At 39.9% G+C, this 15861-nt stretch overlaps 1 protein-coding gene across 1 annotated transcript in view; it reads left to right on the plus strand.

Moving 5' to 3' along the window:
• The window catches only part of ptprfa (protein tyrosine phosphatase receptor type Fa), a 243987-nt gene that overhangs the window by 82839 nt on the left and 145287 nt on the right, over positions 1 to 15861 (plus strand). Inside the window, exon 5 of the mRNA XM_014333895.2 lies at positions 10444 to 10632. Coding sequence (XP_014189381.2) covers positions 10444 to 10632 — 189 coding nt within the window. The remainder of the gene's footprint in view (positions 1 to 10443; positions 10633 to 15861) is intronic.

Raw genomic sequence — 15861 nt, forward strand, 5'->3', positions numbered from 1 at the left:
AACTTTCTTTTCATCAGCTGAGTAACTTTGCTACCTTTTTACCATAAAGAACTAAACTGATGTCCACAGCTCCCATTTTATATGCCAATAAAGTCTAAACAATATTAGCAAATGGAAGTGTTGCATACTGCAAAAAACAAACCAACAGAATGAAGTGGGCCAAATGGCTTTTGTCTTATAAGAAGTATCAAAAATATCTTTACAAATACAATCTTACCTCAATTATGAACCTCTAAATAGTCAGTTCAATGTTGCTTTATGTCTGTGCAACCTGCAATCAACTTTGCAATCATTATCTTTCTTACTGAAACCTGATGCTAAAAATCTACCTTGCCTGCAGTGATTTCTTCTCCTCTTGGCAGATGTAAAATTGCTTATTGCTGTTGTCACCAAAGCTAAATTGAGATAGAGAGAGTTTTGTTGTGTCAAAGAGCTTTTGTCAATTGTACGACAACAACGTGAGGCCCATGTTGCCCGGTCAGCTGCTCAAGAATAGCTTATAGTTGTTAAGCTGCGGGATCAGTGCGCACAGCGATCTGTAACTATGAAAACACTTTTTGGTATTAAACTACAACACATGTCTGCAGTCAGCCTTTAAATGAATAAGGTGCACCTGTTGGCATTTTATTGTTTTTATAAAAGCATTGAATGAGCAGCCATTAACACTACTGTATACTGTTACAAAAAACATCTTTAAAAAACGGTAATATTCTGGGAGCTGGGGCGCCAAAATACGACCGTAAAATAACAGACAATAACTTCCTCATGAAAATACGGTTATTTCCAGTAATGAAAATACAGTTTGTTGCGCTAATTTTACATGGGATTCTGCCTTTTCCAAGTGCTTTTAGACATTAAATTAGGAACATTTTAACGTGATCAAACAATGAAATTACCTATAAACAAGGTGAATACGTAAATGTACAGAAATATACAGTTAAATAATAATGGATTGCATGCCCTGGGACAGAGGCAAGGCTGCCATATCGCACCATTGGCCCCTCTAGCCATCACCAGTAGGCGGTAGGTGAAGAGTCTTGACCACGGACACAATACCACGAGTGTCCAAGCTGGGGCTTGAACCGGCAACCTTCTGATCACAAGGCGAACTGCCAACTCTTGAGCCACGATCGCCCTAAAGAGCAATGATAATAATACTTATGTGATGTAACACAAGCTTATAGGAATCATGTTATATACTTTTCCATAGCATTACATTTGAATTCAACAGTTCAATCTTTCAAATAACGCACAGATATTTGTGAAATCATGATACATTTGTGAATGTATTTTAATCTAAATATGCATATGTACAGACAGATACATTTAATAATCATGAAAATTATGTTTTATTACATTACAGTGATTTAACGTTAATTTACATTTGAAATGTGAAATCAGTCTATTTACGTAACTTTAATGATGTTCTAGAAGAACAGAGCAAAACTGTAAAATGCAGTAAAATACTTTTATATTAGGATGTTTTCCTACAGTGCAGCCGCGACCTTGTGGTTGTTAGTTCACATTCATTGGCCGATGCTTAGCATCATGTTATTATGTGTCCCAACATCCAATGGCATGTCACATTGTTTTCATGGCCACACCCTCACCCCAGGTGCAGAGGCCTATTTCTGTTCAGGAATGTTGTGAATACTTTGAGATTTATATTAATTGCAATTCCTACCTCTACATTTATTTTTAAAATATATAATTAGCACAGCGTGGCGGCAGTGCAATTGTTTTTATGTTTTTATTCCTATTAATTATATTTTCACTTGTTACCTCTGAATTATTGAATCAGACCTAGATGACATGAAATTTTCAGCAAAATTATAATTCAAATACTCCTTTAATTATTGATTATTCTCATTAATTTTCGATCATTTTATATATTTTTCCATAGTATTACATTTGAATTTAACAGATCATTCTCTCACATAACAGACAAATATTTGTGAAATTATGATACATTTCTGAATGTATTTTTACAATCTAAATATGCATATGTACAAAAAAATATTTAAAAAACAAGTAAATTGTGTTTTACTATATTTACAGTGATGTTATGTTATTTTACCTTTGACATGTAAAATCACAGTCTACTTATGTAAATTTAATGATATTCTAGAAAGACAGTACAAAACTGTAAAATATACAGTAAGATACTTTGACATTACTATTCTTTGGAACAGTGTAGCTTTATTCCCAGCAGATAAACATTTGCTGACAAGAGTTTGAAGATGACTGTCTTATTAAAAATTCAAAAACTGTCTTTTTGTGATCTAAACGTCTCAGATTTTTCTAGATATCTGTATAACATCCTGAAAGGAGGATGTCTTTTTAAAGGCCATTACTGAGCAGAACATGGATTGGTGAATTTGTAGTTTATTGCATTTCAAGACCTATTTTCTTACTCCAGCCCACCTGCTGAACTCAACCCCATCTCGCACCATCAGGTCTAATCAGGGTTTCCTCTGTGTTTATGGAGCTGTGGCTGCTGGGAGGTGTGGTTCACCTAAATACCTGGCCACAGCACAACACTGAGCTTGGTGTCTATTGGCTCTCATTAGCTGTGCCACTTTGCACCAATACAGTGGGCAGGGATGCACCCAGGCTGTAGCTTTTAACTGCCTCTAACAGTGTATTAACCATTAATTCAATTTAAAGACGGAATAAGAAGGTCTTCACCTTCCCATTGCACAGAATGACCATAATGCACCTGTGAATCACTGATTACCTGGCTGGCTGCTAACAATTTGTTTTCTAGCCTCTGTTGTGGGTCAAAATCTCCCACTGAACTGTTACCACCCCACCCGCTCCAGTTATTAAGTCAGCGCAGCCTACTCATCCCTGTTGTGTGACTTTATTAAGGTGAAATTAAGCCCACAACTAACTTTAAATACCACCGTTTAATAAGGCCCACTTTACAATTTTCAAATTCTGAACTAATAGCTTTAAAATTGCTTAATAACTCCTATATGTCTCATGCAGAAGGACGATAAAATGTGTATCCAGCCCCATCTGCTCCTCGTTACGTTACTTGCTAATCGGTGTTATTAGTCCGCAGCATATGGAAACTGCCTCACCAAATGGAGTACATACTGACTTTTCTAAGCAGGAAAATATCAGTGCAAACTGATTTGAAAGCTCACATATAGAGCAACACAAATCCATAGCAGGAAACTGATTGAAGTGTTAAATTCATTGAAGTGGAAAAATCAGTTTTGTGTGCAACTTGAACGGTCTCTGAGATGAACAGTGAAATGTTTCACTCCACTGCCAACCTCTCCTGCATCGCACCACATTCAGTATTTATTTGAACATGCTGGTATAACATTAGTGTGGCATCTTGATGCCTCAGTTTGAGCTTGGCGTTAATTACCTGTGCAACTCTGCAGAGCTGCAGGCTAACTGTACAATACTGTACTGTACTAGCAATGAACTTTGTGGAATCACACAAGAACCTGAAGCAGGTTTATAGTTAGCCATGGGCAGGTGATCCCTGTATCATGTCATTCCAGTTCTACATTAATAATCTGCCATATCCTGTATGGACTTTTTAAAAACAGCCCCACTGTGTGTTCCTTGTTGTCAGTTGCATTAGACATCTCTGTCAGTTGCAGCACTATCATATTTTCCTTAAAGACACACAGCCTGGTGGACGATGGGCTCAATTGCTTGTTTTGAGTTTTATTGTATGCAACATGCTGCTTATTTTCTAAATCCAGAGTAAAATAGACCATGACGCTCTGCCCTAGGGTGCCTACTGCACTTCTGTTCACTCGGTTTCAAATCAGGTGAGATTGTTGTGGTTCAAACATTCAGTTCAAGGCTTTAAAAACAGGAAACAAATGAGGCTACATCCATCACTTAAATACAGTCTATGGTTAACGATGCTAATATCCCCCGTCATTGCTTTTTTTGATTTTTCTGTGTGTTACATATAGACAGCTACTGATTAGCGATAATATCTCCTGATGAGATCGAGGCTTGCTGATGATTTCCTGCCTTAGTTGTCAGAAAAGCTTTGGGACTCACCTTTTCATCTATTCACTTCACTGTTGACTCAGTTCAGTGTAAATTGAAAATACTGTTCACCTAATAATGATGCAGTTTTCCTTCTTGACAAAACCTCCATGGATTTCATTTAAGACACCTTTTAGGGCAAAGTATTTCCATTTGAGGGTGAAGAAAATCCACTTCCTCAGCTGAATGAAGTGAAAGCGAATTACTTTAACGTTCAGCTAAGAGCCTGAGCTCAGCTCAACATTAGAGGCTGTCAGAGGTGCAGGGTGTGAAGCTGTTAAGCTTAGCGAAGTGATGGACTGTCATATTAGGAAAACTGTTTCAGTGACTGACGCCCACCTCAATGTGATATTTTTTATAACGCTGGTATTTTGGCAATTTAAATAAAATAAAAAAATCATAGTTTTGTGTGATTATGGTTTTTCGTGCATTTGTGTTTTTGTAAAGTGTTGGGTTACTCTTCTTCCTGCCAAAGAGCTGATGTAAAGAAAGAGCAAGCCAGAGTGATTGACAGCAGTGGTCAGATGACACATTTCTTTACAGTAGGCTGTATGTAAACAGTCTTTGACTGACAGCCAGTCAGCTGGAGCACAATGCAGTCTCCTCTTGTGTTTCAGTAATGCAATAACAATTCTATCCTATCCTATTCTAACAAACTTTAATACAAAATATTTCTCTCTGAGTCACAGCAGATTGAGCTGTAGAGCTTAAAAACACAGTCATTTTCTCCTCTCAACTTTGTGCCTCTTTTACTGCACTCGCAGAGCACATGCATGAATATCAGGTGTCTTGGGAGGAGTGCAAAATCCATAACCAGCTTTGCTCTATTGTCATGGAAAATGTCAAAGATTCAGTTCTCTGTAGTCGTTAGCGGGAACAAAATCATCTGAGACAGGATGCTGTAGTGGTTACTCGGTTTCAGGCTGCATATTTCAGCTGTCTGATAAATAAATACAAAGCCTTTCTAAACTCTCTCAGCTTCCTGGGGAAACTGCGAATAACCTTCTACTGTTGTGTTCACATTAAATCTGTAGGAGAGTTGCCACTAATCGATGCAAATAGTGGCCGATATGCATCTGCTCGAGTTGAAAATATCTTAACCTCAGCAAAGAATTTACATGGTACTATGAGCTGGATTCTCCTGAGACCACCTTGTACCAGCCAGAAATGGAGGACAAGCTTAGTGTCACCATTTGTGAGCAGCGGGAGCTGTTTGATTCTTTTAAATAGACACTGGAGCAAAGGGCAGAGCTTTAAGAAAATAAAAGGCAGTGGGACTTCCTGGTAGGTTCTGAGAATCTGTTACTGTTGGATATTAAGGGAAGGTGCAAAAACATAAAAAAAAAGGGGGGTATTATCATATTATTGTTCACGGAAAAATCCTTCAAGAGGCACCAAAATTGAGAGGTCTACTTCAATGAACTGTCTGAAGTGAAGCCTAGCAGGTGACTGGCAGCCAGAACCCTAAAAATACATAACTGTAGTTCTTAATATAATCTGAAAAGTAAGTTATAAAGATTGTAAAGATGAAATTTCCTACAGTTTTGACTTGGACCAGATTGTAACTATGTCTTTTTCTACTGTAAAGCTGGACATTTACCACATTTTTTATACATAAGGCGCATTAAGCAAAACAAAACAGTCAGATAAGTCAAACTTTACTCAGCTCCTTCTTGCTTCCTTCTCTTCTGTACCATTGATTCATTAATGCTTAATCCTCTGGCAGCTGCTCTATTCCCATGTTGTTGCAGTATATTAATGACTAACCTCGTGGATGGATTATCTCAGTTGTTCTCCTGATTGAAGTTTGGTCCGTTTACAGCATCCTGCCATGCGATTGCATTTGTCTCTAACCATCAGGAACCCTCACGTTAACTTTTATCCAGTGGAAGAAAGTAAGCTTCATCCTCCAGCTTCACTGTTTATGCTAACATAGCTGTGTTCTACGATCACGTAGCACATCATTATATACCAGCTAGCCCAACTTCAGTAACCCTACAAACGTCACTGCTGTTTAGTTTTCTGTCTTCATTTATGTTGGAAGTGATAGCAGAGCTGTACGTTTGAATTTATTCAGAAATCTCTCAGTCAGAACATGCTATATCATGTTTAGGTGGAAGCTAGCGAGGTTGCCAACTCCCTGAAAAATAAATAAGGGACACCTCGTGGCCAGGGCCGGGCGACCCAGTTGTCTTCACCCTTCCCATGTGGTGAATTTTCTAGCTCTTTTTTTGTGTGTGAAATTATTTTTTTGACTTGAATTTGATTTAAGCAGATGCATATTCTATTCTTGTGATATGAACACATGTGAAACAAATGATCATTTAGCCATTTATTTTTAGCTCAAAATGACAACATTAACACAATAAAACAGGTCTCTTTCTTAAACAGAAGCCTGTCATGCTTAACTTTTGAGAATATAAGTAAATCTTTCTTTAAAAGAACTCTGTCCTGCTTAACTTAAAATAATAGAAACAATAGAAAAAATATTCTTGTAACAGTGCACATTTAGTGCATTTAGTACAATTGGCTTCAGCTGAGGTATTATTTCAGCTTTTGCTCCTGTTTGTAAACCCGCTTGTTCCCATGATTACGCATCATAACTCATCATCATTATTCATCTATGTATTACTTTTATGTATTAGTCATCTATTTGTTGTAATCATCTATCCTTGCAGTTGTTTATTACACAAAATAAGTTATATTATCACACTTCTGGCCACATAGCGCTGATATTCACTGCACATGCCCATATTAACTTTTTCCAGCCAGGTGTTTTCCTTTTCCCATTCTTCCCTTTCTCTGAGGGGAACAAACATTGCTGCTCTAACGCTGGGCTCACACTGTGCGGTTTTAGGCCCATTTTGAGACGATTTTTGAGTCGTGCGACCGATTTGGTGATCGGACCGATTTTGGCCTTCATCGTGCGTCGTGTAGTATACGTGGGGTAACGAGAAGTGATTAACACCTCACGACCAGCTCCCGATCATCAATCGCTCGTGAGGGTGTCACCACAGCCGCTCACACTGCTCACGCGCAAACACGTAAACGTCGGTGAAAAAGACGGAGCAGCACGGCTGTGCAGCGTGTGATCTGGACACAAGCGATGGAGGCACAACTTGTAGAACTTTGGAAAGCTCATCCGAGCCTTTTCGATGTGGCATCACAAAATATCACGACCACAACAACCGTGAAAATAGTTGGATTTACATGCTGCTCAATCACAGCTGCCTGATCATGTTTTTCATTAGCAATTTAGCAAAGTTGATGGTGGTGGTGTGTCTGTGTGAGTGAAAGACAGAGAGAGCGACAGAGTTTCTGTTATAACCTTCATGTTATGGAGGCACAGTGTGAGCACTCAGGTCGCATCAGAGCATCGGTTAGTGTGAGACCTGCATCGTGACCTATGAACTTCTAACCCTGCGAGTCAATCGTGCAGTTTGAGCAGGAGCTGAATAACGTGACTGAAAAAATCGCACAGTGTCTGCCCAGCTTTAGGTGTACTGTCGTCCGAGACTTGCACCGCAGTGTCGGCGTTTGTTTCCCTGTTGGCCATGCTTCTTGTTGTGGTCATCTGTTGTCTTCCGGTATTTTCTCCGTAAGCGACCTTTCCTCGACCAATGAGATGAGCGGTAATCTGAATTGTCATACTCGAATTGTCATAAGTGTGCTGTCAGCTCATTGGTCACAAAGCAGGAGAGGGGCTGGGAATTATGTTTTCAAACAAAGCGTTAATTCCATTAAAAGTTATAGACTACTTTTGATTCTCACTGTATTACGGGACAAAGTGCGTCCCTTATTAGCTCAATACGGGACGTGTACTTTTGTTTCGAAATACGGGACGATTCCGTTTTTTAAGGGACGGTTGGCAACCCTACTAGCGAGCTAACTTCCTGCTAACTTCTAACTCTGTTAAATGTAATAAATTCTGTTTTCATGGATGCCTGGATGTTAAACTTAATTGTTACACCTGGTAAAGCAGCAACGCTGATGATTTTATTAAAGATGAAAGAATTTAGACAGTTTTTAACTCTCAGTGATGCTGCAGTGTTCGTTTGACTTTGGGACCTGAAAGTGACGGCGTTTAGGACCCAGATTACTCCGCAAGGCTCCTGAGTACGGCAGCCATAATGCTCAGACAATCCATCAAGTGGTGCGGCTTCGTAGCTTACAAAAGTCGTACTAATACTGAACCTTATAGCCCGAAAAGACACGGTAACCATCTAGGATTGACTCACTTTGGAGCCAGCCCCAAGTGGCCACTAATGGAATTGCAGTTTTTGGTCCCTTTTGCATGGGCTCCATGTTTTGCTCCCCCCTGTTGCCAGCAGAAACCATGACAAATGCCTGGTCTCATTTGCTTTCTGTGTGGAGCAGAGAAGCTGTTTGTTGATGTTGAAAATCTTCCAGCAGCTTTGAGGCATCTTGGCTGTCACCTCTCTTTCGTTCCCTGGGGTTTTCATTTTATACGTGTCACCGCAGTATCTTTCCTTCCCTCCTCACAACTCATTCTAAGCTCTTTATTTTAGGCTGTCATGGCACAGTGAGCTCGTCAAAGTGTGAGCTAAAATGTTTGAAAAATCTGCATCATGGTCTTTTAGAGTGTGACACAGGGTCTTCTCAGGGTAGTAGGCTTGTCATGCTACAAGGGTTTCAAGCTCAATACTAAGGAAAATACTCACTACTTGTTATCATGTCAAAAATTAAAGGGACTTTTTTAAAAATAAAAACTAGAACAGTACAAACAATATCAGTGACAACCATATTTTAAGTTGATTGATGTAGTGCACAATACATCAATGTAACTTTCAGGTTTATATCAAATATTTAAGATTTTCTAAAGTACTGACAAAAAATAGACAAACATATTGTGGGTATATAGTTTCAATTAGATAATGTAGCAGTAAGTGAGTATACTGTATACTGCAGAGGCTCACAGCAGGAACGTGATGTAAACTGATTCAACTTTATACATTTGGTCATTTATAATCTTGCATTGACCTGAACTTTTAACTTTTGACTTGTGCTTTTATTTGAATCTCTTCTGTGTGACTTTGAATTGAATGAAAACATGTAGTGAAACTTGAGGATGTTATTGAGAAGTTATCTTGGATTGCTGATCACAGAAACCATCCAAACCTCTGTGGAGAACAGCCAAAATGTAAAATGTTATATGCTGACAGGCACCAAGGAAATTATACTAATGTTAAATTAGATGTTAAATGTGTGCAGTGGTTTTTATTTGTGAACTAACTGAGACAATCTAAATGACAAAGAAAAGATTTAAGTTTGTCTTAAGTGGCTGACAAATCATAATGACCCTTCAGGCCTCATATGTGGTGCCACCTCTCACTAGCTGCTCTGTACTTTGCTTCATGCTGAACTGTTGAAGAATAATGAAAAGAGCTGTACCAGAGTCGGTGCTTGTTAACCTGCTGTGTTGAAATGATTCCAGCTTTTTGCAGTTTCTATCGGCTCGCTGATGTAATTATCAGCTAAAGAAACTTCTTTTAGCTGGAGGTAATGTCTGTTTTGTATATTGTTTCATATCAATGTATATCAAAACTCTCCTGTTTGTAGAGCTTTGATGAATTTGTTTATGCTGTTTGCATATTTTTGTTATAACAAGAAGGTAATTGAAGTAATGGTTTCCTAATTGATTTGTGTATGTATACTGCTTCTTGCCATATGGAAGGATGGAGTATACATTGCTTGTTTCTTCCACTCAGTAACAGCAACTTCTATCAGCATGCCCTGCACTCTTGTGGGGTGAAAGATGTGCAATGCCTGATACTGAAATCAGAAAAAAATCCTTCAGGGTTTGATAGTTTTGTAGCTGAAGGTTCAAGCAAACTTCCAGAACCTTATTTTCTGTTATTTACCCATGAAATAGTTTTTATGTTGAAACATCTCTGCAATGCTGTGTTTAAGAAAAGATTACAGATTAGAATTCTAAATAATTGCGGTTTATTGTATGAGAAAAGCTCAAGTAGGTGTGTAAAACTGTCCTTGCTCGGAGGCACGGACAGAGGTGTGGAATGGGATTTTCAGCCTGTGATTTTATTACATTTGGTCTGTAATTTGGCAGGATTGTGATCTGACTGCATCGAGCGTGTCAGATTATGTGTGCTTGGTAGGAGCCTTTTTCCGTCACAATGCATTTTACCGGCAGTGAAATTGCATCGCCCTCGCTCTCGTTCACACAGATCCATGACGAGGAATTCTGTGGTAGGATTAGTCATGCAGTGGCCCCGCCATACTTACATTAGAGCTGGATTTCACTGTGTTTGAATTTCACGGGGGGAAACCTTACAACCTGAAGGTTTGTGGAATGAGCAGAGAAAATTTGACAGAGCCAGGCTGAGACTCGTCTGTATCATGTCCAGGAGTGCTGATGTGTGTTTGTCTGTCTTACAGAGGACCAGATACCACACGGCTTCCCCACCATAGACATGGGCCCCCAGCTGAAGGTTGTGGAAAGAACGCGTACGGCTACAATGCTGTGTGCAGCCAGCGGAAACCCCGATCCAGAGATCTACTGGTTCAAAGATTTCCTGCCTGTGGATATTAGTAGCAGCAATGGGCGCATTAAGCAGCTGCGATCAGGTAAAGCACTCATCTCAGTCGGTTCACACACAGATTTCTGTTAAGCAATGAGAGGCACAGGATTCTTCAGGCGTTAATCATTCATTTTTAATTAGTAGAAAACCTGTTGAAAAGGTGCAATCGTGAGAGTTTGAGGAGAATCCACATATCATAATAACACTGCACTGTCTGTGCAATACAATATTTATATGTATTGAATGAGAGTCCATTTATGTTTTCACCAACAAGAGGGATGTACTAAGGAGTGTCAGAGTTGTCAGTATCACGGCTCTGCCTTCATCTGGTTAGAGCATCGTACTAACTTGTATCGGCTATGCAGACGTGAAACGCACCAGATTTTTTTTGTACTCTTAAGTGCAACATATGAAGTCATTTTATACATCCAACCTTGAGCCATGCGTTACTGATATACCAAAGGAAGTTAATAAAGTTACAGATAAATACAAATATGTTTACTCTGTGCTCTGTGCAGCTTCATATATATATATATATAATCTTTAAAAAAATAAATAAAATAATGGATATTCCAGCCCTATTTTAAGTGACGCAGAGGGGAAAACTGCTTCTCAGGCCTTCTGCTGTGACGCTTCAATTGCAAGTATTGTCTCGAGTAGATGCAATCAGTTCCAGCAGCCCCGTCGGAGCTGGAACATGATGCAGACTTTGAGATACTGACATAGTCTCAGAGGAACAAGCCTGAAGAAGGCAACATTCAGTTGCTCCATTTTTACAGAGGAAGAGTGAAACTGAAGCAGCAGAGAAAGTTGATGAACGCTGCTGTAAAACCAGTTATCTCTAACTGGGGTTTTAGGTTTGGTTGAGCGAGTATAAGCAAAGAAAGTCTGGCTGAGTAGTGGACCTCTCCGAGCCTGGGAACTCTCTGAGCCATTTAACAATTCCTTCAGATATTAGCACCCAGGCCTGTCAGTGTCATACTGTTAGTGTTGAACACAGTTTCTGTTTTACTGGATATAATAAGTCTCTTAATGGGATTTGGTTTGTGTTTACATGCATTTATAGACTCGTGACCATAGCACAGACGACTGATCACAAAAATGACATAAAAAATAACAACACTTAAGGTGAAGTGGTAAGCAACAACTGAAGTTGCTAAGAGTAAAGTACACATTAAGCAAATGATGGAGGCTAATGTTTCCTACTTTGAACAGAACCTCATAGATTCAGTAATTACCTGAGCAGCACCTGTGCAGGATTATTGGCGTGCCAAGAGTGCTTAAGACCCCACAGACGGTGATGAATGTTAAAGCACAGGCAGCCCTGTAAAGCAGCTCTGTGAGGAGGCTGCCAGCATCCAAAGAAGCAGATAGTGCATCTCATTCCACCAATCCGGGCTGAGCGGCTCACAGCAGAGCTGGATGGCTGAGTAACCGAGCCCTGCGCAACCTATCAGCTGCCCTTTCTGCTCACTTTCCGAGAGAAAATAGAAATGTTTGAGTCTTGCCAAAACTCGTAAGCACCTACGCATCGTTGGATCGGCTCTTCAGGTTCAAACATTCCTCCCAGCTTTGCAGCAGTGCTAAAAAGCCGATTTTGCATCTCAGCGGGCCCGGAGCTCCTCTTGAGGCTGCTTGCATCTCAATACAGGCTGGAGACGAAAGGCTGAGAGACATGCTCTGGGACATCGCTGGCACTGAAGTTCACCCGCAGGATTTTCCCAAGTCACAGTCAGGGCCTCAGGTAGGGACAAAAATGCCATATATTATTAACTGAACAGCACGGCAATTTGTTTTAATTTGGTTCATAGAGCCCCACTGTCACATGGAGTCCCTCTGCAGTCGAGCACAGATGGCTTCCTTTATTGGAAAAATCAGAGTTATCCAGTGGCACGCCAGCAAAGTGAAACAGATAAAGTCAGCCCCTCAGAGTTATTCAGATTATTTGTTTCAGTAGCTTTCATTATAAAGAGGAGTGACTATATTAGTTCCTTTTAAATGCCTTTGATCCATTTAAAACTTTAATAGCTTCTTTCTTTTTCAATCTGAGGCCTTTGCTCTGTTTGAAGAAAAAAAAACATAAAAATCTTCTGCATAACTTTTTCCTGCCAATATTTCAATAAAAGATGTGAAACCAATGAGGGACAAAGTTTCAGGATGAGATCTGACTGTCCGGGGGGAACAATGAGACCCAGAGAAGAGGAGCGATGCGACAGCCCTGCAGTAAACGTGGGGTGCAACGTTCACCTCCGAGTCACCACAAACCTGCGACTCAGCTGAACACTGCTGCGAGTCACTGAAAACCTCTGAGACCACGTTTTGGAAATCAGAAAGAAATCAACTTTAATTTGTAGGTGAGACTTCACCTGCAAGGACCACAACCTTCCTACTTATTACTGATAATGTTGTTCTATAAATGAGAAGCAACACTCTCAGGGAGCGGCTGCTGCTTACGTAACACCTCAGTGGGGACTGAGCTTGATACAGGCAGGCGGGCTGGTTTATAGACGTCTTACAGGAAGGGTTCCAGGTGTGATCCTGCTCATGAAATCTGGAGATCCCACTTCAGTTATTTTTGCTGCCAGATGTTCTTAAACTGGTAGTTCAGTCATGTAGGACTGAAGTTTAAAATGGTGAAGACACAGATTTGAAACCAAAAGAAATCCAAGCAAAGATTATCTGACTTTTTTTCCCTTCGGATCGAGCTTACAGTACACAGAAAATCATTCTTCTGAATATTTCCAACTATTCCAGCCTCAGTCTGTGAGGTTCAACAAGAAGACAAATAAGATCAAACACCTGATAATCTTGTAATTCATCCAAATTCAGTGAAGACGCAATAATTCAGTGTGCAGTTGTTTGTTTTTGGTTAACCCCCAGAGACAGCAGTGACACCCCAAAGTGCCCACCTTTCTCAGAACCTTTCCCATCCCAGCGCCATCTTCTGTTCACGCCAAACGTCCAATAAATTGTCCTTGTGGTGCAAAGAACAGAGAAGTTTTAAAGTGAGTGATTTCTGAAAACATTGAAAACACTAAAGACTGTCCTCTTCCTCCAACAAGAGGTGAAACTTCATGTTGAGAGTGACAGTGAGCACTGTGCATAGCAGTAGGTGTTCTCCAGGGAGGGGAGAATTATTTTCTGTCTTCCACTGTGATTCCTTCAATTCTGTGAGTTTGAGTAATTAGGCATCAACAAGACAGCACCACCTTAGTTTAAAGACCTATAAAGAGTAAGGATCATGTCAGTGCAGCTGGATGGAGCTGTGAACACAGCAACACATCCCCGTAGTATCTGCTTGTCTAGCCAGCCTCAGGAGCAAGATGTAGTCTGATTTGTCTCCAGATTTTATGACTCTGTAATCGCCTGATCTGAGTCAGCGACCACCTCAACAGATAAAAATGTTGTGAGTCTGAAAGCAGCATCATTGCTCCGCATTGAAACCGATAGATAACATCAATGTCAGCCCCTCTAACAGCCAGTCAGATGATATGTTTTTGCTTCATTCTGCTTGGAAAAGGAAACTGAAACAAAGCTGGAGGTTTTACTTTACACAGTTTCATACAAGGACTCTGATGTTCTCAGCTGATATATGAAGATAGAACTGCACTCACTCTTGGTGGACTCTACTTCGGAAACAAAATAATCCTTCCAATCCAAACATTGTGAAAATATAATAAAACCGTATTATTTTTCACAATGCTGCCCTGAATCTGTCATAACAGACTTCCTGCTGCAGTGGGATCCATCCAGCTGTCAGGCAGCTGTGAGAGGGAAGTCATGGCAGGTCTCGGTAATGTCCAGCCCCGCTTTCTGGAAGCTGCTGATGTCTCCTTCATCAGCTCACGGGGCCACACAGCTTCCAGGGCTCCTCTTCACCACCTGTATCTGACACTTTGTTTTCCTGTCAAAGCGGCTTGGCTTATTATCCAGATCAGGAGAATCTGCATAGTAACCATCCCCCTCTCTCGTCCGTTTGTTGCATATGACCTAATATGCTCAAATGGTTCCTTTTACTTACACCAGTAAATTACAGAATGAACAGCAGCAGGCTGAACAATTAACATTATGTAAATAGGAATTTGAGTGTTGTGTTTGAATAACAACAAGCTGTAATTATAACTGAACTCTCCTTAACAGCGTCTTAACCAGCTTCAGGGGGTGAAGATGAGGTTCATGTAGCTGTTGACCCGAAATTTCATTCACCTACAATAACAGTTTGCTTAACTGCAGCTTATTAAAATCAATTATCTCCATTAAAAGAGGAACTGTTGGCAGCTGTCTGCTTCATTTGCTCTCTGCAGGCCAGAATCTTTCATGTTAGTATTTAGAATTAAAGATGGTTTTAACAAAGTGGAAAGTCCACTCTTTGCAGATTCATGTGTGCATTTCTCAAACAGTTTAGTGTGCTCGTAGCCTTCTTATATGTCTGTGATGCAATAACGATGTTAACTATCAGACAGCTCCAGAGGCTATTATATGTATAATCATAGGCTGTATATAAAAGATGGACACTGCAGTTTTGGTACCATCTTGGCTTTAGACACGAGCGATCATTTCTGCTGTTCTGAGAAAGTGACTTGCCGATTGAAACATAGCGTTTTGTAAACTTTTTCTTTTAAATACGAAAAAAGTGTTTAGTGAGGTCATGGATCTAATGAGCAGTAGGGTCATTTTGTGTTTGGCCACTAGAAAGAATACAGATTATGTACTGGTTTCATTTTACAGACTCAACTATTACACCACAGAGTGAAAGGAGCGCATCGTTTGTATTTAACCAGGAGGGTTTGTGTGCTTCTTAAAAATAGAAATACTTAATCTCTCCTGAAATAAAGAGGACTGATACAACCTGGTGAAACCAAAATAACTCAGAACTCTTCAGGGTTGAATTATAGCCAGAAAGTGGAATAATTAGTCATCGGCAACCGAACTTTAAGCGAGGAATTATTGATTGAACCTTCACATTAAAACTGCTGAAACTGGCCTAAGCAGTCATTAGAAGTGTAGAGCTGTTAGTTATCAAGCTTTATGTTCTCAGACAGTGACACACTTATTTACAGCCATGCATTTGTGATAATTAATACATTTGTTTAAGTGTACGTTATTATCTTTTATTAGCTATTGTATGAAAATACTATCTAAACTGAGCTAAAGGGGAGACACTAAAGAAGAACAGGATGAAAACAGATTTGAGGATGAAACCACTGAGCCAATTTCTGCTTTTGGAAGGGAATTTTGGAAATCTCTAAAAGCAAGAAACAAATCTAATTTTATG

This window comes from Haplochromis burtoni, unplaced genomic scaffold, assembly GCF_018398535.1.
Source record: "Haplochromis burtoni strain Fernald_Lab_line unplaced genomic scaffold, NCSU_Asbu1 Contig_5, whole genome shotgun sequence".
In the NCBI taxonomy this organism is placed as follows: Eukaryota; Metazoa; Chordata; class Actinopteri; order Cichliformes; family Cichlidae; genus Haplochromis; species Haplochromis burtoni.